Below are 25,427 nucleotides of genomic sequence, written 5' to 3'. Positions count from 1 at the left end.
AAACAAAAACACTGACCATAAAACATATCCATAAATGTAGGGACATTTTTGTAAATTGTGTCCAGTTGTAATTTTGCCACTATTGTTTTCCATTTGTACACAATATCCAGGGAAAAATATTCTCCAAGTACGTTTTATATTCAACAGTGCAACACTTGTATTCCACTAACACTTGTTAAAGTATTACCTATCCACGTAAGTATTATCCAGGTGAATTTGTTGGATATGTATGGTTCTGAGATAAACACAACATGGTTGCATAGCTGTGCGTCAGAGTAGACAAAATTTAAGCCTCGTTGACGTAAATATAGAAACATATGTTTTCTGTTTAGTTCAGTCCTGATGTGAGTGGTTTTCAGACGATTCCTTACACGGGGATTCCCCATTGTCAACAGGTTTGTGGTTTTGTTTTCGAACGCTCTGAACTAGTTCAGCACACGTCCGTATCACGTATTCTGTAAAGCATTTCATTATTCGGGTCACTTCTATTAGTGTAGTCTTGGCAAGAGAACTGTAGTACACCTCCTTATGAAGTCTGGGATACATCACCTCAGTTAACAAGCGCACAATTTCGATGTCCTTGGCAACATCCACAGGCATTTCCTCCTCTTTCGTCTGTAGTAGGACGTCAGCCCCAAACAGTATAAGAAGGCTGGCGATGTGTAGGAAGCCACAGGCTGCAGCCGTATGCAAGGGTGTGAAGCCATACACGTCCTGGGCGTTCGTATCAGCACCTTGGCACAGAAGGACTTTGACGGCGTCCAGGTTGTTGTGCAGTACACCGTGGTGAAGAGCCGTCAATCCCACGTGGTTTCTCTGGTTGACATCCACCGTTCCTGGAGGACCGAGAAGTTTGATCAGTTCTACAGCATCCCCATCCTGGACGACGGACGTCAGGACAGAGTCCGCAGGAAAACTGATTTTCCGGCGATCCGTTGCCATGTGACAGGTCGCGCCTACAACACCTTGGTAAGGCAGACTCCCATAAGCCACAAGGGTAGGCAAATGCATGTAGGTGAGATGAGGCTTCTCGCTAAAAATACCCGACGCTTTCTCTGGCAGATCGCATCCTCCTGCACGCCAATGGGCTTGTGTGCGCCGTATACTTGTTACAGAGAGATAGGAATAGCTGTCAGTGTGTTGCTCAGTAAAAACCAGTACCGGTATATGAAGAGCACTATAAATGTAGCCGGTTAGCTCATACCATTCCGTACAGGCCAGCGATCAGCTCTTCTGGAAATAACAGCTGGCTGAATGGATTAGTTGGGATAGGCCCCTGTTACCTCATGTTAAAGACACAGAAATGTTGAGCAAGGTATTCATACTGGCATTGCCACAGGTGACACGCCACCGAGGATATTCCATATCCCGTAGTATATAGAGTCGCAAAATGCACGGACCAGTGCTGTCTGTTAAACAAGCATGTAGTGAGAGAGAGAAACAGTGATCCCAGTTCGTACTACAGGCTCACGCCACTGCCATACCATCCGGGTTCGTGTGGTGGTCGCCGTACGATTGTTACACCTATATGTATATATCAGGTGAAATTCGCGGGCCAGTAGAGTAGGTGTTGTGGGGGTTCCCCGCTGTCACCAGGCTATTTATAATCTGTCCATCTGTGTTCTTAACCATTAACCATCCCTCATACAGTTATATGACGATTTCCTAGTTCCTTTGGCCACTTTCAAGACGTTGCCAGCCCCGCTGTGGTACCAGTTAATTCCTAGAGACGGTGACAGTGAACCTATAGTCGATAACCCACAGCACAGCACTGCTAGGCTGGCCGTGGACACTGCTCCTATTCCTCTTTGATCCAATGAAAAAACTCGACGATGCGCAAAAACTGCCCTAATTATTTCCATCCGTTTATTGATTTTTCACTTCTCAACGGATTTCACGTGAATTAAGGACGCATTTCCACCACAATGCTTTGGAGTTCCTTTTTATTAATATTTATTTGCGGATTTAATCATAACCCCCAATTTATTTATTAGTGTCAGCGTCTGATTCAATTCCTAGTTTTGTGTCTCCCTCGGCCCCGGACAAGCTAACAGGTGCTTGATGTCGGCTGACTTCAATTCCCCTGTCTCAGCAGTCTGACGTCTGTCTCAGGTATACTCTAAGCATGCTTTAAACAGTGTACAGTGGTCAATACGGCACCAGAGGTTCATCCATCACGTCTGCAATCGGTCTTGTTAATACAATGATTCACACATGCTGACAGCCGTTCAGCCTCATCAGTTGTCATATTAAGGCATAGAGTTTTTTTTGTTTTTTTGTACACATACTGCAGAGATGAACATGCCTGGGGAAACTCAAGCTCATATGCTCAGGTCTTTATTATCGCATTTAAATCACTTGCTTTATTTATGTTTGAGAAAAACAGGAATGCCCCCACTAATAGAACGGCTTCTCAACCATTTGGCCAAGTCTTAAAACAATACATGTATGTGTTTCCATATGTTTGCAAATCATAGTCTCGGCGTATAAGCTTACATTTCATATCAGTGTGTGTTCACCCGATATTCCTCTCCATGGATTATGGATTAACCGCAAAACAGAGATAAGGAATTAAGGCTTTGATCAATTAAGTGTGTAGAATGAAGTGGTCAAGACTTATTCTTATTCTATCATATCTATATATCAAAGACCTGTTTGACTGCTTTTTTGGCCAGACCATCACGTTCCCCTTCCGAAAGGGTCATTTTATTCCAAACCTTTCAAAGCTCAAAACTCAAGAATATTTCACTTATACGCACGGCCGGAGAGGAAATCAGCATGAGCTGAACTTGAACTCACAGCATCCGCATTGGTGAGAGGCTCCTTGGTCATTGGGCCGCGATGGCGTGCTAACCACCAAGGCCTCGGTGCCCACATCCCCTCCCCTTTCACAGTATTGTTAAATTGTGGTGTGCAACTGTATACTTATAGGACAAGACAGCACCTGGCTAAAACATATTTCAGTTGAAAGCCGGATAGTCAAGATTTCTATACCAATATCATACTTTATTATTTTAATGAGATTTCACCGAATAACATGTAGAACAAAATGACAGTACTACACAAATGGCTCTTGGGAGTCCAGGCAGCCATCGTGAGAATTTTATCCAATCAAACACGTTGCTATCAGATTGCACGGCCTAAGCTGTGACGTAGCCTTTGCCCATTCACTCCATGAAGTTACACAGGTTAACACTAAACTACTGCATAGGGCATCATTTTGAGATCGTTTAGAACAATTTAGGTACGTGTAGCCGAAAACAAATTATTTCAAGCAAATTATTTCAAGCGGTAGCCTACCGTCTCGGTCCAAAGCGTATTCATCTCGCCAAAAACACGTTTTTTGTTCATTTTAGCGTTTAGTGAGCAGTTTCGAAATAACAAATGTCAGAGTCAGTGCAAATTCATTAGGGATGCTCGAAAGTTTATGGCAATGAGAAAACGGCATCTCACCGGACAACGACTAAAATGAATTAAATGTTATGATATATTTTTTTTCTCTGAATTTTTATTACAGCTGAAGAATTTAAATTTTCCTGCTTTTTTCTAATTTCTTTCATAAAATACAGTAAATTTATGAAAACGCCGTCTTCAAGCCGAGGTGCTTTCTTTGACGTCCGCGATAACCACTTCAGCACTGCTTTTATCTTAGAAGACACCGCTACAGATTTGAAGCATAAAATCCAGCGACAGTCGAATCAGGAATGCCTCAGTTCTGCTTAGATTTATTTCCGTTTATTTCAGAATGAGCGTAAATCTAGTCAACAATCTTACTGCAATTTTGTAAACATTTAATAGGGGTCAAAATCATCAGCACAACCCCTCGGTGGGCTACGACCTGAACCAGGAATGTTTTGACCATGCATCTGCTGCTAGACTACGTAAACAGGGTCGCTGGAGTTCTTTGTAAATGATATAGTAGCCCTACGGTATCAACAATTCAACCAGTGGAAGAAATATTCATTCCATTTCAACTACATTTATCACTAAGGCTTCATCGCCAAAGTGCAGAACTTATTATCTGCCATAGACTACTGTTTAGACTATTGCACGGAAAATGCTTTCAACATTAGAGAGCTTGAGTAAACGTGACGTCACCTTGCCCTCGATAATGAAAGACGTGCTGAAGCTGTGTCAAGACGACATTTCACTAAACTTTTGCTAGGTTAAGAAAATGTAGATAAATATTTACTTGTGGGTTTCAGACATTTTGAGTGGTAGTCTTTCAGTGGACATAAACACTAGTCAGGTGCTGTCTTTCAATTTAATGCTGTTCAGAAGAAGCGTGGAAATATTACAATTTGCTAATAATTCACCTGTACGTCTAGTTTATGCACGTGTGCTGGACAAACGTGGGCGTGACAACTTCTTTTGGATAGAAACTCACCCATAAAACTCCATGACCTGGTCAGTCAGAAAAGAAAACAAATGGCAAAGACTAAGGTTTGAACTTACGACCTCAAGACGTTAAACGACCTCTGTGCTGTACAGGGGTGATGAACCATTACACGTCTGTTAGACATTCGTACGTGTTAGAACATCTATTGTCTATTTGACGTCTGAAGACTCGCGTCTAACCGCGGCCTCATCCAGTATTTCTGTTCTGGTTTGGAACAAGTTTTACTGGGACGACTCGGCTAATTATACCCCTTATGCTTGCCACACTACAAAAAAATACTGTAAGACTAAAATCTCGACGTCACTAGATCATTTTGGCAAGACACACGGACGTGTTCAAACGACCTGGCATACGATATGTACTAAGAGTCTTTGTCATGTATTTTTCTAGAAATATGACCCAGTGTGACGTCTGTATTTTTATTTGAATCAAAGGTAATGAACAAGCGTTGGCTGGTGTGCATCTCCCCATTGGGGCGGAAAACGCCATTACAAAACGCCCCCACCCCCACCTCCCAGTCTGTGACAATCAGAATGTGTTTAACAAGTAAAGTGCTCATACCTAGCAAAAGCTGAGCGGTACATGCCCCAGACTCATCGTGTATTTGTAATCGGTACCATGTTGATATGGCAGTTTTCCGACTGGAAAATATCGGAAACCGCGCATACCATCCAGTAGACTAGCACCGCTTTATTTTAAGTGAGTGCTTATTGGGAGAGCAGATGAAGTGTTCATGACAACTAGTTCAGTGTTTTCTTACATCTTCTGGTGTGAACGGTTTTGCAAAGCGTCGTTTCAAAACACAAAAACAAGGATAAAGTACTTAAACCACAATTTCACCAAAATAATTATTTTGTATTATTCGTAATACAGTATTTTAATCACTGACTTCAATCATGGCTAGCGGTTACTTCGGATCTCAAGGAAAATCGCCTGAACTAAATATATCCCAGCTAAATTAACCCTACATTCGCTGTTCATGGCATATCACACATTTTCATTTCAAGTCTTGTTTCCTGTACATACCAATGGACTGAAATGCGAATCAGTAACATCAATACTTGTTCTTATCAATCCGCTTTGAGTCACAGAGACGGAGCTCGGGGACCACTGAAAAGATCTGTAGTCTTTCAGGTACAAAGTGAAAGCTGAAGGTATACGTGAGAACAAACAGCTCATGTTGGTGATAGGTCCATCACTCGGCCCGAAATATTGACCGCGAAGGTTTTCTCATTAGGCCCGTTGGAAAGAACGATCGTGTGGTTTCGATCGCGGAGGCAATGCGACAGCCACGAGCCTCCACAGACTAGGGATTCCCCAACGTCACTAACGATTCCATTCATTTGGAAGTCAGTCACGCCCCGACGTTACCTTATCTGCGTTCATGTGTCTAGAGATCAACAACAAACCCATTTCCTCCAACAGAGAGGAATGTAGCTGGATTAGGAGGCTTCTTTCCGCTAGACCCACAGAAATGGCATTTAAAAGTGCTGATCAATGAATGCCAAGTCAACAATCGGATTACTAGAAATCAGCGGCAGCCAACGCGCATTCGATATACCTATCTACAGTGCCATTGCTTAGGGAAAGTGTCCAACATGCATTTGAGGAATTGAGTAAAGCAATCTGATCACAACCAGATGCAGCAGTTGCTATAAATAGGTTGGTATTTCAAATGTGGACACTGTATAGGGAAACCATCTGTCGGTCATTCTAAACTTTTATTTCGATGCATTTGGAAGCATAGTATTTTTTACACGTATACGGGTGGTACAACGTTCTACAAAAATAGAGTAAAACCACAGCAACGGCGACAGTGTGGTAGTTTACAGATGGTCACCTGCAATACTGATTTATGTGGGGAAACCCCCGACCATCCGCAGGTTGCTAAAGGACCTTCCCACGCACAAACGGAGAGGAAACCGGCGAGAGCTGGACTTCAACTCACATCGAGTGAGAGGCTCCGGCACACGCAATAGGTGAAATTTGGCATCTCTCAATTTATATGTATCTCAGTTAGGGTTGTTTTCTACGAGTCCAAGAGGAATACGAGTTTCAAAATACTGGCGAGTTTTTAACTACGTGGCATATATTGGAGAAGGTGATGCATAGTGGGTTCAAACCTATATCAGACTGTTGCAATGTGTCTGTGTAAACAGGCGTAATTTACTTAGAAATTAGCACGGGTTCATGTCAAACGAAGTAGATTTCAACAATCATTGAAAGACGCTTTAAGATTCATACTTTTAGTCAGTATATTAAAACTGTGCAGCATGGCACATAATTTAGAGCTTGTCGTTTACCAGACATATACCCAATCGTGGCGATGTTGCTCAACACGATACATATACATACTCTAGCCCGTAATAAGCGAAATTAGGCAGTATTACTGAGCAGAGCTCCAGGAATTCGTCCGAATTTCTTTTTTCTTTTAGACGCCACACTATTTCGGCTAGGTCTTGTTGTGTTTCACATTTGCTGTTTTTCCCTTGAATGATAATACCGCTCGAAAAATATACAGCTGTGAAACAGTATGCAGCTATTAAAATTTATTTATTTATTTATTTACTTGATTGGTGTTTTATTGGTACTCAATGATATTTCACTTATACGACCGCGACTAGCATTGTAGTGGGAAGAAACGCGGCACAGAACGGAGAAAACCCACGACCAGGTTGCTGGCAGACCTTCCCACGGCCGAGATCAGCCATTAAAAGTACGGGTGATAACCATTTCCTTATGACGGGAGTATTGGAGTGAGTGAGTGCTTGGGGTTTAACGTCGTACTTAACAATTTTTCAGCCATATGACGACGAAGGAATCCTTAGGGTGCATGTAATGTGCCTCCTTGTTGCAGGACGGATTTCCACCGCTCTTTTATCCAGTGCTGCTTCACTGAGACGCCTTACCGAAGGTAAGTAAGCCGTCCCGCCAGAGCAATTATACTGATACGGGTCAACCAGTCGTTGCACTATCCCCTTGATGCTGAACGCCAAGCGAGGAAGTTACAACTTCCTCTTTTAAGGTCTTAGGTGTGACTCGACCTAGGATATCCCCTGGATCTACCGGTCCCGAAGAGGACGCTCTACCAACTGTGCTATCGGGGCTGGTAACGGGAGCATTTGAAGCCGGACACTCACATTCATAAACATGTTCAAAGTTGATCATTCAGTCTTGCATTTAGACAAAAACTTGGACAAGCATAAACTCATATTCTAAACACAGACGTTCTCACATATATTCAGTAGCCCATCAGCGGTATCGCCCGTTTTACACCTGTGCCAAGTCTTTAGTTATCCTACAGGCGGCCTGCTCTGGTACTATAAACAAGAAGGTATGGCTGGATTACAACATTCAATAAGGTCAGTCAATATTCAGAGTCTGTCTAAGCGAGGGCTACTCTAATAAAATTCTGACAAAAGTAATAAAACAAAGTAATGAATGAAAGGCGGTTTATTGGTCTAAACATCTATGTCCTCTGTGCGTTCATGACGCAGGCGACGTTTGAATATGAAAGGAATGAATTCAGAACTCAGTTCATTCATGCAGAGATGCATGCACACACATCATTCATCCGTCCGTTTGTTGTTTTTTTTTTGTATGTTTGTTTTTTTTGGGGGGGGGGGAGGGTTGTTATGTCACATTTAAGTCAGATTTCCTACTTGGGTTCTTTTTTATTTCCGAACAAACCCAACAGAACCAAAAGAATTTACCTCAATCCTTTTTACATTCTAAAACACACTCGACCCAACTACATAGCTTCTTTAAGGCGGTGATGGTAAAATTTTACGTGGTCATCTGGTTTATCTAAAGAAGACTACACAATAAGAAATGAGTTATGTGCTCAATAATCCGAACACAATGATATCCTATGAAATCAAATGGGGGCTCTGTTTCTTTCTACAATCGTTGCGTTCTGTCTTTCTACACCTCGCTATAGGAGTGTTCATTTATTTATTTCATTTATCAGATTGTTGCTACACTTCACTTACACGATGACGCTCGGTTTTGTGGATGGAGGAATCTGGAGTGTCAAGTTTATAAGCTACAGACGAACTTTCTTACATGTGACTTACCTATATGCATTACTGGAAGAAGTGTGGTCCTGAACGAATGAGACCCCATCCACTCCGCCAAATGGGACGCTGTAGCAACTGAGCTGTCCGGGTCTGTGCTGAACGAAGGTAAGGCTCGGTATACATGCATGAGGGCGCAACTCAACTATAAGGCGCAACTCAACTCAACTGTTCGCACAGTCGCTGATGGCAAGACGATTATAAGATTGGACGGCATACAATACAACTCTAGTGGAGTTGCGTCGTTGTTTTGCACACACGGGCACTTACTACGTGACGCAAGCTGCGTTGAGTTGGGTCTTAGTCTCCCGAGGACGCCGAGCTTTAGACTGCGCAAACGTCTGCACAAGCGTCGTCGGCAGCTTATTGTCACCTAGGCACCACGAGTAGGGAAAGCGGGGAAATCTACAAATCCCCAAAACAGTTGCAGTTACATATTCTGATTCACGACAGATTATGAACTAGCCTGGTACATGATTTAGATAATGATTTGATTTGTCTAAAACATTCCTCGCATCATTCCGTGAGTATTTAAGACTATTGACTGCTTCTCCTTACATGTACTTATTAGTTACTTACCTTACGTACTTACTTTACGTTATTTGATGGTTGATTGGTGTTTTAACGCCGTACTCAAGAATATTTCAGTTATACGATGGCCGCCAGCATTATGGTGGGCGGAAACCGGGCAGAGCCGGGGGAAACCCACGACCATCCGCAGGTTGCTGACTGACCTTCCCACGTACGACCAGCATGAGCTGGACTTGAACTCACAGCGAGCGCATTGGTGAGAGACTCCTGGGTCGTAAACGCTGCGCTATCGCGCTAAACCAACTGAGCCACGGTGGCCACCTCACACATGATCGCTAAGAAAATCAATAGACCTACAGATATGGTTCCAATAAAAATGTTATCTGGTAAACGCATCATTGCATCAGGTATCAACTATATTTCACGTCTTTTGGGCGAACACAACATTCTTGTGGGCACCCCGTTTAATGGTGTTATAAATAAGTTATTATAAATGTCGCTGCCAAAATATTTTGCGCGCACAATATGAAGCCAGTAAAAAAATGGAACCAAATCAGTCAATATGTCTTTGTGATCTTGATAAAAATGTCGCCAATTTATCTTAGGTGTTGCCATAGTTACCCACGGCGTGCGGAATTTCTTATTGCCTTTCAGACGACTTCAGGCTCCAGCAAGCCTTTGATCATTCGTGGTAAACCCACGCGCTAGACCGGATACACCAGCCGTCTTCTTCAAATCATGCCTGTAATCTTGTCGAAACGTATTGTGCGATTTTGTGTCAATGGCCTTAAAGTCCATCTCTGTTATCTCCTGGTTAGACTGCGGTGAAACCATGAAAAGAGACGAATGTTTTCATATAGATTAACTTTTGCTTTAAAATGGCTCCTCAAAAAGATATTTATGTGTTAAGATTTACGTGTATTTCGTTAACCCCGTGGGTTTATTTTGTTAGATGCGTGGTGCCGGTGAATCCTGCCAGTTCTTCGTTCTGAAAACCCAAATCCAAACCTCTTCCATTTCTACTATTATTTTGATTTAGACACGGGAAAGTGACATGAAGACAATATATCGGCATTCAAAGAGGCTTCTCGTGCTTACTTAAAGGATCTGTGTTGGCGCGTTGGAAAATGGAGTGAGTGAGAGAGTACTTAGGGTCTAACGTTTTATGTAGTGCTGCTTTACTGAGACGACTTACTGAAGACAAGTAAGCCCAATTCAAACATGTTTCAAAGCACCATAACGGTATGCATAAGTATTACCTGCGAAATTGTCGGACTTTCCTGAAGCTAAAAAGAGGCATATAAAATTCGTTAGAACGGCAAAAACACACACCACATTCAAAAGGACATAAGATCCTGTGCAAACTGACCAAGCATACATCATGATGTCTTAGAACACTGTGTTCAGGTCGAGAAGTGACGTTATATCGGACAGCGTCCATTAAATCATTCTGATTCATATATTTCAAAAATGTATGTTAATTCACTCATGTCTTTGAGGTACAAAAGGAGATCTGGGAGTTAGTGTTGTGATAACAGGGCGAGTAATAAGCCGACAGTAAAATCTCCTTGTGTCATCAGACGAGCTTCACATTTGAGTTCAGTATAAATAGAGATACATAAAATTATAAATGCATCTAATAAATGTACCACTATTCAGTTTAATGGAAAACAACTATATACTAGTAGATAGTTATCATCGATATGACACGATTCAATATATATATATATATATATATATACTTGTCAATATAAGATACCAGTTGTGCCAGAATTAACGCCGGATTTCACACATACGATGACGGGATCGAGCAAGGCCAGAGAAAACCACTGTTCACTCTCCACCACCAGAAGTGGACACACTCTTTGACCTTAGAGCACCAGAACAAACGTGAATAAATATCTATCATTTAGACAACTTTTATTAGTAAAATAGCTTATCTTTTTGAAATATTTATACATGCAGTGTGGTGTGTGAACTCTCTTCGTCTTCCAACACATCGCGATTACAGACTACATGCAAGTAGCAAACTACACTGAAATCAGCTGCTCTGGCTTTACGTCACGGGGTTTGTCATGTAACCAAATATTTATCAGTACGGCAGAAAAACAGAATTACTTTTTTTAAACAATCTCATTGAGATGGATGTTACATGAAAATGTATACATTCAGAAAATCAAGACTTTTCCTCCAGCGATTGTCATTAATATGAATTTTGATTAACATTTGCAGTCATTAGTTCCATATTCCTCTTTCAACATGTTTTGCATGTTAGGATGCAAGATTCTCCCATCACCATAGTAAAGTATAAGAGTACAAACTAATAGCTGGTTTGTGCTCCGGTTTACCAACAGGAAGCAAATGGAAAGCAGTGACACCTATAGCGCTCGTGTTTCAAATTTGTTCCACAGCTGTGATTGCCTTTCCATTTTGCTCCCACGCATTCTAATTTAACACAGACTAGTCATTTCCAGCGCTAACCCTTAAAGATCCCCGCCGACCTTCCATTAGCAACTTGAACACCGAAATGTCAAGATATGTCAAGTGGCCAACGTCAATCAATGAAGTATAAAAGGCACTGGCATGGAGAGACTCGGTTAAACGCCTAAAGGCTTAACACAAGCTTGAGGCGTGAAAAGAAAAACATAGTGGAGTAAATATGCAGATCCACTTCAAAAGCAATTACCTCAGACCTATTCAAGCGAACCGTAAGCGTTCTTGTAGACGGGGTTCGTTATATACATAGGTTACATGATTATCTGTATTTATTCATTTGAATGTTCACAAAAATGTCACTTGTAGGATGGCAATCAGTTTTATGGATGCAAGTATATCACTGACCTTTAGTAAGTTACTGACGAACTTTACCACGTATGGCGTACAGATACTGTGTAAAAACCTCGTGTTAGTGGTATACAAGTGCGTGGTCTTCAAGTGAGCGACTGCTCGGGGTTTAACGTCGTACTTAACAATTTTTGCAGCCATATGACGACGAAGGAATCCTTAAGGTGCATGTAATGTGCCTCCTTGTTGCAGGACGCATTTCCACCGCTCTTTTATCCAGTGCTGCTTCACTGAGGCGCCTTAAAGGAGGCAAGTAAGTCGCCCCGTCCGAGCCATTATACTGATACGGGACAATTAGTCGTTGCACTATCCACTTGATGCTGAACGCCAAGCGAGGAAGTTACAACTTCCTCTTTGAAGGTCTCAGGTGTGGCTCGACCCAGGATTGGCCCTGGATCTACCATGGACTTCGATGAATTTTAAATAGTGCAAACGAACATATCGCCGTCGTCGATAGCTTATTATCACCAAGCCCTTACAAACAGCACGGGCAGGCGGATGCACGAATCCTTTGGTGAACCATATGCTTTTCTGAATATACAGATTACCATATATGGCGTGATACGAGTTTGAACCACAGATATCATTTGTCTGTGTACTTGTTCTAATGAAGAGCCCTACTGTTAACTATTTGTTATATGTGCACGGGCCGCCACAATGGATATGTCTGTTGCTCAACACGTTGAACGTATAAGGGAGTTGGTCGTCTCCTAAAGCTGTTCGCCGTTAAGCCATAATCATGCATTTTCATTCATAAAGCTCTATTGTTCCAACAAGATCTGGAGTTGAACGCCAACTAGTTGATGAGAAGTATCCAGAATCTGTAGCCTGGAGATTTTTAAAATGACACTTTTGGTACTTGTAGTTTTATTCGGAGTTTAGGACTGTAGACTGCAAGCCTATACATGTCTAGCTGTTATGAGTGTGGATGTAATCCGTGTCAGGGCTCTATTGCCATGTCTGGTAGCCTATCTTCAAAACTACCACGGCAATGCAACTGTCTCCATCACAAGAACATGTGACCACTACAATAACCGTTATGTACAGGTTATTGTTGTGCAATGTCATGTGATCGGTTTGTTCCACAAATAAATTCTATATCTATACACTGCATTACTGCAAACATGTAGCAGTGCTCTTCTGCCTTTGGCCATGTTATCTTCGTTCAACTTTGAAAACATTATTTTCTCCAGGTAAATCATTCTCTCTAAACTACTTGTTTGCTTCATGAAACGATCAGCACTGCATGCTACACTCCAGTTTGGAATTTCTGCATTTCCTTTTTTTTCAACCATAAACCGAAACAGAAACACTCAGTGAGGGTCGTTTCTAGAATTAATTACTTTGGTTAAGTATTTGTTGAACTATTCAGTTAGACGTCTGACTACAATGTTGCCAAATGGGTGTTAAATCATTCATTGTTAGTGACAGATACCATTGTCGGTAATCCTTGCATTGTTTTGAACACATGAAATATACCAGGAATCTTATTATTTTCTAATGTAAAGCTCTGTGAACAAGGTTTTTGTCTCATTTCACATTTAAAACTCTTCCATTTCATTAACTTAGACAACGTTTCGAACATAACCAAGAAAAAAATAAGACCGTGCAATGACACATCTTATCCCGTCTTCGCCACAACACATTTACTGCCTAACGTCGTGACGGTCGGGCCACAACGAGACTAGTGATTAGATCGATCAGTCTGTGTAATCGTGTGAATAGACAGTAGGAGTAGCGCTTTAAAGGTCGCAGATAAAATTTATCATGAGGACACTTAGGACCAAAGATGGGCCATGTTGAAAGGGCCACACACTGTAGTGGACTTGGTTATAACCGATGTGAAGAACAGGCCTATGAGACTTGCAGACGATTATATCCTCAAAAAACTTTCACTCAAATGTACTTACATGTGCTTTTGAAATTAAAATGTTAAAGTTAAATTCAAATATACTAATCCATGTTTCCTTGTTTTCATTCAGCAATGGGACAGTCTTGCCATGCAAAGAACCCATGTGGAGGAATATCTATAAGTGATTCCCACTTACGGCTATTAGTAATTTCAATACACGCATTGGGTTTGATGGGTCTCCCGCATGATGTTGGTCCTTCATATTATAATGCTTGACCTATACGTATGCCTGTATAATTGTCCTTGTACATACCCATTTTAATGATATGTACTCTATTTCGCACTCATACGATCACTGTCTGCCAACCTTCTAATAACACGGCAACCAAGCTTCACTCATACATGTACATGTACATTACTTTACATGTACTTCAATCACATGAACCTTACGAAAAAAAACACGGAAACCTTTTCAGACAGGGCATTTTATTCGCATAAACTGTATGTCATTTCGTTACATACGACTCTTTCTGTGAAACCGTCAAATTCGTCATTGAAAACCTGATACATTGTAGAAATCGATAGTTTCTGTTCTTCATTTGTTTAAAAAAAATCCAGGTTGAAGGCGCGAGGTAAATTGTATGGGATAAGAATAGCGACAGATCCATAACGGCTGATATCACCATGACAACTACTATGGGATTTTCGCCGGAAGAGATTATTCCATTTTACAGTTGTGTGCCAGTTTACTTTTTTACATAAAGCATTGAAAAGCCCTTTTTATTAAAGACTACCCTGAAGCGGTTTGTCTGAAAAGCTCAGTATGGTGACTGGATTAGCGTTTCAGAGCCTACATTCTTGGAAAACCTCTGTATAGGCCTACATGTCCTTCCACAATGTCATTTTACTCAACATCTGGAGACTCAAAACGCAATATGAGCCCAGTGTAATGTTGATTCACGCCCATTTCCACGCAAATTTCTAGCGTTTGCCAAGAGCATAAAAGCATTCTGACATGCATTTCATATGACATAGAATTCATATGCTGGGAACATGAGGTGTTTCAACAAGTATGCTTACCTACGCTTACCTATTACATGTACGCTTACCTATTTAACATTGACATTATAGCGTTTGATCTAATAGTATGTTGGCCCATGGATACAAAAGATTTGGCATTTACCAATATAAACAATAAATCGCATCTTCAGATGTGTAACCAAAGTTGTAATGTTTTTTTGCTTCAAGATAACTTATGCCGAGAGCAATACATATTCCAATACACCTTAGAACATACATGTACCCAACAGAGAATACTCCACACCTGGAATTTTCCTACATTGAGTAATTAAATTGAATAATTATAGCGTCAGCTTCTCGGCGGACAACGGGCCTTCGTACAACAAGTTCCCATGTTCGAAATCAGCTCTCACTTCAGTATCTCGATTGTTTTACTGTTTCTGGGACTGTCCTTTCAGTTTGCCTGTGTGGAACATTGGCTGCAGTTATATGAATGGCGTTCAGCGCTTTGCCACAGGCTGTATACTCAAGAATATTTCACTTATACGACACTGGTCAGATGTATGGTTGGCGGAATCCATTGTTCTGTGCCAGGTACCGGAAAAAACCCCACGGAAATTCCAACTGTTAAGTTAACAACCGGTTAGAGCTAAATTCTAAGGTCACTCTGTTGCGCCGAGAAGAGACACCATAGGGCAAAGTGGCTTTGAATAATTATTTACTAACGCAATTCATTGAAGAGTGTGGTCGCTCTGGCTAAATACATGTTGGCAACCCACTGTTTGACCAAGAAAAAGTAGTCATTTGGTGGGGGGGAGGGGGGGGGGGGGGGCAGACGACGTTAATGGCGATCATAAGAAACCCGGTCACCGCCACCTTAGACCTTCATTGTTTAGTTTTGTCGGCCAAAAAAGGCTAGTTTTATAACCCAATTTTTCTTGGTCAACGCTACGATTAAATTTAAAGTGTAACGAAAAATATTTTTTAGACTATTAATGATGTATGTATAGATCTAATGAATGATGTATAGATCTAATGAATGATTAGAGCTGTGTTTGTGTAATAAACTGTGTTTTAAGCAGTACCACAGAATATTTCACTTATACGACGGCGGCCAGCTTTATGGTTTGAGGAAACCGGGCAGAGCCGGGGAAAACCCACGACCATTTGCAGGTTGATGGCAGGCCTTCCTATGTACGGCTGGAGAGGTCTTGAACTCACAGCGACCGCATTGGTCAAAGGCTCCTGGGTCATTACGCAGAGCTAGCACGCTAACCAACTGAGCCACAGAGGCCCTGTGGTAAGAAGTTGAGGGGCTAGTATGTAAGCGTTTACCAGGCGTATAACCGCGATCAAAAAGCTCAATAAACAGTCACGTATAGTTTAGCCCAGTCCTTAGAAACTATGGATCCGAAATGCCCCGTCTGAAATAGTCTTCAAACCAATGCCTTCACGCGGGTATCATGGGAATATGCTTTCATGAAGCATAATTGCATTCAAACTAATGACTGAGCAATCCTGCTCCTGGCTGTTTGTGGACAGACTTCATTATTTCACTTTACTAGTAAGTTCAGATTTTCATGGGAGAGGAAACAAAGGTCTGGAACTCATAATATACAGGATCAGCTCTTGTTGTCTGTTACATGAAGTTTATACACAAGGGGCTGTGAAGGCTTTGCAGTCCTGGCTCCAGACTCTGTCGTATCATTCCTGAACTTATATTTGAACGTTTTCTTTTTTGTTTCAAGTTTGTCATGAAGGCCTACGACATTTCTTAGTATTAAAATAAAAACTCTTAAGGTGGGTCACAATTTCCGCACAATAAACACAAAGTCTGACTTAAGTCTAATTTTAAGACAGTTTCACGATCATGAGGCCTGTAGCATCATAGTTGCTTACGTTATGGTCAATGTACCCAGAAACCCAGCAGCATTCTCTAAATAATGTTCATTAATGAAGTGAAAACAACAGGCAGTTCTATTTTTTAATTTCTTGCTTTTAGAAAAGTTGGACATCAGTGCATTTCACCATCCAAAACTCAGCTGACTTGATTGAAACTGAAATGTAAGTTACTTGAAAAATGTTCACCTTCAAGACCCAAATGAAAACAATTATATGGTAAGAGGCCCTCTTTACCAATAACGAACAGCTCCACAAAACAAGGCAGACAGATTGTGCTTCTGACTTTAGCACTATGTTCACATTACCATGTTTGAGTGTAACCAGAAGTCCATTACCTTCTGGTGTAACAGAGCCATAATGAAGTTTTTATAATTACAAAGTAACTTAGATGATCGTAAACAGATACATGTCCAAATGTGGCCTCATTCTAAAAGCGATTTTTTGTTTAGTAACTTCCAAAAGTTAATAAATTCCAGAACTATCACAAATTTAATATGTTTGTTTCCTAAAACGCCGAAATAACAATAATTAAGGCTCATGTACTGTAAAATACTAATTAGAATTCTAAGTACACTACCACATTTAACAATTACACACTTATAATTCTAACTAGAGCACAGTCTTGTGATATTTGTATAGTTTGTGACATTACGGGTTTTAAGCTTTAAACTTAAGTATTCAAATCCAAATGAACTAATTCTTTCCAAATACATGTACAAGAAGTAATACAAGAATGGGAGGTAGCACAAAACTATTGCATATCAACTACTAGTAACTGTATATAAATATCAAACCAACAGACATGCTACCTTATTTTTAGAATACTGCATGGTACATTGGCTAGTTTCGAATAAAAACTTAAGATTTAGTTTGACATGAATCAAAGTTGTCTGAAACAAATTCTAGACAGCTCTTTCTCACAATCCAAACTTATTCCTTTTCAATGAGTAAAAATTAAAATTTAAAGTTTAATAAATATTAATTAGTTTTATTCATCTTTAATTTATTTAATCATTTTTTCTCATCCTACCATAACCTCTAAATCCCCGGTATTGAATACTTCACAAAAATTATTTACCTGTTACATATATTTAGTTACTTGACTGCTCAATATTATGCTAACTTCAGTGCAAGAAAAAGAGAGAGAGAACATAGCTTTCTTCCTTCTTGAAATAAAATTGCACAGCTCTCATGAGTCTAAAAAGTACATTAAATTATAAAATCAGGCATGCTAAGTCTTTTCAAAATTGTATACCTAGCACAAAAACTTAAGTAACAGAGATGTTGCCAAGCTGATACAAACTTAACATAAGCTTGCAAAAGGCTGTACATGTACCTAATATCCTCCCCTCCCTCTTCCACCCCTCCCTCCTCTACCACGACCCCTACCTCCCCCTCCACGACCCCGATAACCACCTCCTTGGTAACTACTTCCTTGGTTAGCATAGCCACCTCCCTGGTTGCTATAGCCACCTCCTTGGTTGCTATAGCCGCCTCCTTGGTTGCTGTATCCCCCTCCACCACCTTGTTGGTTGTATCCCTGGTTATAATGTGCCCCACCTCCCCCTCCATAACCTCCTCCTCCCTGGTTCCAGTTCCCACCATAGTTCTGAGACTGTTTATTGTCCGACCAGCCTCCTTGAACTCGGTTTCCACCTCCTCCACGGTTTCCACCACCTCCGCGTTGTCCACCACCTCCTCTGCCACCTCGTCCACCTGCAGGCAATAAAGCATGATTATGTACAAAAGAATTCATGTTTTATTATTTTCTTTTATTGCTTGATCAGGTCCTTTCCCAGAAATAACACTACTGTAACACCACTCTATTCCTTGGGGTTTATTTCATGGTGACCTTTATCGCTCTATTTGAATATAAAGAACCATTTCAAAAGACCTAAAAGGGTGTTCTGTACCTAGCCTTAAGTTATGCAGAGGCTAACGATGTGGCGAAGGTATACTTCACTTGGCTATGTTACTGGGAGTAACATTACGTGATAAACGGCCCTCTGATTACAATTATAACAATATCCATATTATCAAATGAGCTATGTTAAGCTCTACTACAATGAATGTATGTGCATAATAACTCAATCTTCGACTTAACGATCTTAGGACAACTGACCAGGAATGCTGAATATTCAACACAATAGTTCAATTTTAATATCTTCCACAACATGTACTTTTTTTTTAAGGATGACTTACCAAATTGCCTTTGCTGTTGTGGTGCATCTGATCTCTTCATAAAAGACGGCATCTCTGGGGGAGGAGGTTCTAGCTCCCAGGCTCGCCCTCCCCTGTCAGGGACCTACAACCATCATAGATGTGTGACATTCACTGAGAATCACAACCATACAGTCATACAATGCACAACTATAAGTAGGCATAATAAAGAAAAACCAAAGATGAACACTTGGGACCATATTTATCAAATGAACTGTTTTGTTCTAGAAAGTTGAAAATTTGTATGGCGATTCTTTACTGCAGAAAACTGTTCCACCTACAATTTGAGTTACCTCCTGCTCTGAGTTTGGCTTTTGAAGGACTCGCAGTTTATGACTCAAGTCTTAAGTTGCTAGTAACAGGCCTTGGTGGATTATGACACAGCCTTAAGCATATAAACATAGTAACAATACAGGAGTTTAAAAGGGTTAACTCTGTTGTTGCTAAAGGCAATAACGTCATATTTTATCATGTGACTAGTCCAAAATTTTAGGCAGCTTTTGTTGATAATAATTTACTAATCATCTATCCCATCGTGTTCCAGGGAGGAGACAAATGACACCTTTTATCCTTCAGGAATTTCTGAAAATCCACCCATGCTCTGTTCCTCAATTTCTACATCGTTCATCTACTCTAGGTAACTTTTTATGAAACTCTTTATCAGATGTTATAGCAAATGTAAATCAAATACAGTCAGATTTAACTCCCCACAGGTGACATGGTACCACAGGACTTTTTTTTACCTTTTGCGAGTACCTAGTCCAAACCTTATAATTTGAAATTTGACTAGTAGTTTTATGTCGTATCAAATTCAAGTATTTCATGCTTCAAATTAATACACTGAATGTAAAATCAAATGCTTAGGATCATATCACCTACATGTATTAACAAATAAATGGCATATGGTAGCTGCCAAAAAAAGAAGAGCACTAAGTGAATTGAATTTAAGGGTTAAATTTGGCTTCACATGACGTGATTTGTTGACTCGTTTAATTCAACTAGTGGAATGAAAAACAGAAAACTCCACTCCACAAGCTGCTTTCAGACAATGTGATGATCTGTCCAATGCTACAATCCCATGATATAGCATATATCCTTCTTTTATTCAAATTGTTGAATGTGATGGGTTAACTATTGAAAATTGCTCTTTGTGAATGTAGCTTCCCAGAGAAAAACACTCTTATTTTAATTATTTACTTTAAAGTGTAACCAGTCAAGAGGTTTGTCTCGTTACTGACAATTAGCCCCAAGCCCTCTAGTGACTTCCACTCATAACCAGGACTGCCCATGTAGGCGTGAAAAAAGATTGAGTATGGCATTAAACAACTATCAAATAAGTCTATAGATATTCCTACATATAGTGAAATACATATAGTTGCTGAACCCAAAATACTTTTTATCTGAATTCATTTTGTTACTCTAATTCTTCAACCTTTTTGCACATTTGCAAGGTGTTTATTCAACCATATTCTGAGGCCATTATTCGTGTACACTGATAAAACTATACTTTCTGTAAAGCCCTGAAACTGGTCAATCCAACCCAACCCAACCCAAACTCAAAAATCAAAGAGAAAAGCTGCATAAATCACACTGAAAATTGCTCTTTTTATCTGTGAAAAGGCTGAAGAATTAGTGTATTGACATTGTGACAATTTGAAGACTGGCAACTCACATATCCTATTTTCACTTTGTTTATGGCACATTTTGTTCTTTCCCTGGCAGCTCCACTGCTAGTTTTCTGAAGTTTGGTAAGGTCTGAAAATAAACATGTCTGAACAGCATGTTTAATTGGTTTACATTTCTACTCTGTCAGTACACACACACAACACTTCTAGTACATGTATATTCTGTACAGACATTTTATCTATCTACCATTATATATACACTGTGAAAAAAGCATGTGTGAACTTGTTTCTCTCTCTCAAATGGTCGTGATTTATGTCAAGCAACAAAATCGGAATCACCATAACAAATTAAATAATTATATGAAAACTGTATATAATTCATACCATCTCTTGCTGCTAAAATCTGGGCTATTGTAATTGTTGACTTCGGCGAAAGAGATTTTCTAATTGGTTGATATTTCTCAGCTATCTCATTATCCTTGTTCTGAAAGTCAAAATAAAGGATTTTAAGAAAACCAATCATTGCTTAATGTCCTTAAAGTCCCCCACTCAAACAATGTAGGCAAGCCAAATTCAGGGAATCCAGGTCTGCAGCTTAGATTGAACTGACTTCTCATGCGCCCATAAACCTAAAGCATATCAGTCGTAACCATGACCCAGCCTTCCAAAGATATGCAGGTATGTATTCAACATACCTTTCTTTTACTTCAAAAATATATGGGAAATTAACAATGGTTTAGCAGTTTATTATGTGCATCTCTTGTGAATCAGTAAGCTAACTTGTTTCAGAAAATGAACATGGGTGGAAGAAATAAGATAAATGCAACAGGAACCCATCACAATTTCCATTTTAATGTTAGAGGTTAAATTCTTAAATGATATACGCATATATTTTTTTGAAGCATAATTACCCACCTTTGCTTTATCCGACCACATAAACGACTGTATTGTGACATCCAGCCGTTTTAGCAACATTTCACGTCGAAGTTGGTATTCCTGAGACAGTTCCTCGTTAATCTTAAGTACCTGAGTCCACTGTTTTTCTGACAGTCTTCCCTTCATCAGTGGTTTGCCCATGTGACTCGGGGAACACTTGCTAAGGCATTCCTGTATCTGGTAACAGATAAGCAACAACATTCGAGTTGATACAACCATGATACCACTAAAGCTATATTAATGTCAGAAGAATCCTGAACCTATGAGTTTTCTTTGTCCAAAAGCCATTATGGTCAAGCCCAAAAATTTACTTCATTGTTTAAGAGTAAGAGATATAATTGGTATATAATTGATATAAGTGATATAATTCATTCTGGAGCAGTACTCTGGAAATGATTTATAGCTCTTTTTGTTCAGTTACATATAGATATACATGAACATCATTATACTTGTATTTAAATAAAAACAATGAAATTTCTCATGGTAATGTCCTACATAACCAGTTTTTCAAAAACAAAAAAACCCAGAAATTTAGTTTGGTTAAGATGACAACTACAACAGTATGTACGACTTCCATATATGCAATGCATACAAATATTTACCTTCGCCTCCAGTTTACTGAACAACTGAAAGGGTGTTATTGATGTAGGAGGTTTGGGGAATCCCAGTGCAATCAGCATCAACTTCAAATGTTTCGCTGTATCGCTTTCATTCTGAAAAAAAAAAGAAAAAAAAATCATATAGGCAAAACATGTCCAAGTTTGCATATAAAGCTTTCAGAACAGCCATGACACTGCATTATACTGCATCATTTGTATGTGCAAAAAAAAACGGACAAACATAATTCAAAATTCTGAAGATGTGAGTTATTTTCTATAATGTTAGACACACACAATACATGTAAATGTCAGCCAGGTGTAATTATCTACACATGTGTTATACACAGGAGTCTATGAACATCAAATCAGATTAACAGAACTTCAATATTTTCTCATACCATGGAATTCTGTTCGGTTGCTGGCACTTCAGTGGGCTTCAGAGCCCCTGGTTTGTTCACTAGTATCATGCGTGTAGCAGCCAATTCTGTTATCAGATAATCTGAAGAGAATCAACCAAACATGCATTTCATAGAAACACATTACAATATAACGCAATTCATAAAAAAAAAAAACACCATTTTCCCATATCTAGCTCTTAGTGAATACATCACTAACATGTACCGTTAGTTAAGGCATGCCTTATATTATATGGGTAATCGAACTTGTAGGCCTACAAGAGTATATGTAAACCCGCAGATGGTCGTAAGTTTCACTCGGGCTCTGCCCAGTTTTCTCTTCCTGTTATGCTGACCGTCATCATATAAGTGAAATATTCTTGAGTACCAATCAAATAAATCAGAGTACAGACATATATGTTGAGCACAACTAAGATGTAATTAAGTGTAGTTTTTACTCCCTTAAACCTCATGGATGAGCTGAAGCTTTATGTCTGGAGATTTGTCATGAGCCAAGCAGTTACCTCCACCTCCAATCATAGCCCTTAACTTCATCATGCAAATAAAATAAAAACCAGTAATCAAGTGTTCAATCTAAGTGCCAAAGCTAATTTGAGGTGTAGTATCCAGCCTTGATCATACGGATGTATTACTGTTTATCAGTACTCTTCTTTACCAACCTAAAAGTTGAAGACGGCTTTCTTTAGACGACAGTCTTTGGCTTATTGGGCCATCTGACAAAGCTTTGTAAGGGCAACCTGAAGAAATGAAAGGCATCTTAATAAACTACTGTGTTTCACCTTATGTTTGGTGTGTGAAAATGCACTTTCAGCAGCACAATAAAGGATAAAATGACAGTTTTGATGGCTATACAAGTCTTTTTGACAAGAAATTAGAATCAGGCGAAATATGTGGTTTGAAAAATACAGTACCTAAACGATAAAAGGGGAAATAACTCTTGCATTTGCTGATCAGAATTTCCTTGCTTTGACAGGGCCAGCACACTTATTTTACCTTCCATAAAATCACAAGCAAATTACATGTATATCTCCTAATTAAATTAAACATGTGAAAAAGCAATCTCTGATATACTTCAAAATGTTAGTAACTTTTAGAAGGGTGACAGTTACTGAGACATGTAATATCATGACGTACTTGAAACTTGACCTTTAGGAATACCATAATATGAGGTTTACACACTTGAAGAGAGCTTATCATGCGTTCTGCAGTTATGCACATCATTAATTTTCAAAATATACAGTTTAAATTCAAGACTTACCAAATTCCCTCAGAAAACCACTTAGCTCAAGCATAAAATTACTGGAGTCGTCTGCACCTGTAAGGAAAAGAAATACAGCTGTCTTTGAAGCAATATGTCATATATATAATAATATACATATATATATATATATATATATATATATATATATATATATATATATATATATATATATATATATCATATGTATATAAATTCAATCATTGTTAAGATAAAGGTCAGATCAAGCATTTCAAAATTCTTCTATCATTAAATAAAATTCTTCTATCATTTAATCCAAGAGGCATTCCAAGAAGATAAGTTACATCTTGCTCATGCGTGAATAATACACCAAGAGGTTTGCACTAATATCCTGCATAAGAGTTTGCTACATCAGCATATGTAGGAGAAATTAGAATGCAAAATTACAAATGACTGATTTATCAGTCAAAAAACAAAGTTGTATCTGGCTACACGTGCATATTCTGAAATCAACAAAGGCCTATACTCTCAGTAGTTTAAATTCTATTTACTTATTTATTTGATTACTGTTTTACTCTGTACTCAACAATATTTCATTTCTATGATGTCGGCCAGCATTATATTGGGAGGAAACCGGGTAGAGCCGTGTGAAATCCACGACCATCCACGCTGGTTACTGGCATATGTATTTTAAATTATATTATGATACATAAACCCATCCACACATCTACTGAGAGATAACTGCTCATACTACCACACAGCAATACATTTCGATAATGTCTGAACAAAATTTAATATGTGTATTTACTTGATATGGCATTTACATGTTCCTCCAAACCACAGAGTTCTTGTAGTGCCTTAGTCAGCCATTCTACAAGATTTGTGTAATCAACACTTTTTGGTCCCTCTTCTACAGCCTTTGATAGGTTTTCTGCTTCTAATAATGGACCCGCATAGCTACAAAACAGAAGTGAGTACATGAGTATCCTAAAATAAGAGCAAACAGCAATTCTGAATTGGGTTTACACTGATTCAGTTAGATTAAATGTAGATTGTGGAAATATTTGACCATCTGATGATTGACTTTCACATCAATGTTTAAAAAAGCAACTTCAAAACCTCTGTTGGCATTTTAATAAATGTCACGGTGGAAATAATGTCAAAAAAAATTGGCTTAAAATCACAAATTCACATGGTGCCCTAGCTACTTCTAACCATATCTGTTAAATCTGTATCTCTGCTCTTTGCTTACGTTGACTTCATGCCACCCTTGCTTCTCTGACAGAATGGTTTTGGGAGGAGAAGGTGCTAGGTTTGCATCTTCAAATGCCACCCCCCCCCCCCCCCCACCCCCCTCCAAAAATAAAAGACAACACGACAGGGTATATAATTCAAAGAACTAACTCACTCATGGTCCCACTGCCTTTATGGCTGTCGTAGTTATTATGTTAAATGGTTGCTATATTTACTATGCTGATGGAGCACATCAATTTCTCTATTCTATAGGCTATTCAGTTATCAACAAAATCATTCACATTGACAGCATGCATGGTGACACATGGACAAAGTGTGTTTAGAAAGTCAACCACCACATTCAGACATGTCCTTTTTCAGGTTAGTGACAACTGTCTTGAATTCTAACAAACCGCATACCCGAGATCCTCAAGTGAATCCAGAATATCACTCTCCATGTTGGCAGGACAGATGTACGAAGAAAATTACAACGGTGCAGCGAAATCCCATGTGCAGACGAAATTCCACCAACTTCCTGTCGGCATGCGTACATGA

General features: G+C 39.5%; 2 protein-coding genes across 2 annotated transcripts; both read right to left on the bottom strand.

Moving 5' to 3' along the window:
- Window positions 1-333: 333 nt before the first annotated feature.
- LOC135466985 (protein phosphatase 1 regulatory subunit 12B-like) lies at window positions 334-1,011 on the bottom strand. The gene has a single exon (XM_064744739.1). It carries the CDS (start codon window positions 1,009-1,011, stop codon window positions 334-336), a length of 678 nt encoding a protein of 225 aa, XP_064600809.1.
- Window positions 1,012-16,698: 15,687 nt separating this feature from the next.
- On the bottom strand, window positions 16,699-25,408 carry LOC135466279 (protein FAM98A-like). Its single transcript, XM_064743692.1, has 11 exons — window positions 25,293-25,408; window positions 24,448-24,596; window positions 23,679-23,735; window positions 23,080-23,157; window positions 22,403-22,503; window positions 22,008-22,118; window positions 21,385-21,582; window positions 20,854-20,953; window positions 20,517-20,599; window positions 18,827-18,929; window positions 16,699-18,340 (listed from the first exon to the last, which is right to left on the bottom strand). Exons 1-11 carry the CDS (start codon window positions 25,328-25,330, stop codon window positions 17,961-17,963), a joined length of 1,398 nt encoding a protein of 465 aa, XP_064599762.1. The 5' UTR covers window positions 25,331-25,408; the 3' UTR covers window positions 16,699-17,960.
- Between the last annotated feature and the right edge of the window lie 19 nt (window positions 25,409-25,427).

This window comes from Liolophura sinensis, chromosome 6, assembly GCF_032854445.1.
Source record: "Liolophura sinensis isolate JHLJ2023 chromosome 6, CUHK_Ljap_v2, whole genome shotgun sequence".
Taxonomy (NCBI): Eukaryota; Metazoa; Mollusca; class Polyplacophora; order Chitonida; family Chitonidae; genus Liolophura; species Liolophura sinensis.
The sequence above is the reverse complement of the archived record's forward strand: the minus strand, read 5'-3'. Positions and strand labels throughout refer to the sequence as shown.

Excerpts from the sequence above, each read along its gene's own strand:
- LOC135466279 (XM_064743692.1), bottom strand. The coding sequence starts at position 25,330 with ATGGAGAGTGATATTCTGGATTCACTTGAGGATCTCGG. Across the intron at positions 23,736-24,447 it reads ACATGTAAATGCCATATCAA|GTGCAGACGACTCCAGTAAT; the intron begins GTAAATACACAT and ends TTTTCCTTACAG. Across the intron at positions 20,600-20,853 it reads GATTTTAGCAGCAAGAGATG|ACCTTACCAAACTTCAGAAA; the intron begins GTATGAATTATA and ends GTTTATTTTCAG.
- LOC135466985 (XM_064744739.1), bottom strand. The coding sequence starts at position 1,011 with ATGCATTTGCCTACCCTTGTGGCTTATGGGAGTCTGCCTTACCAAGGT.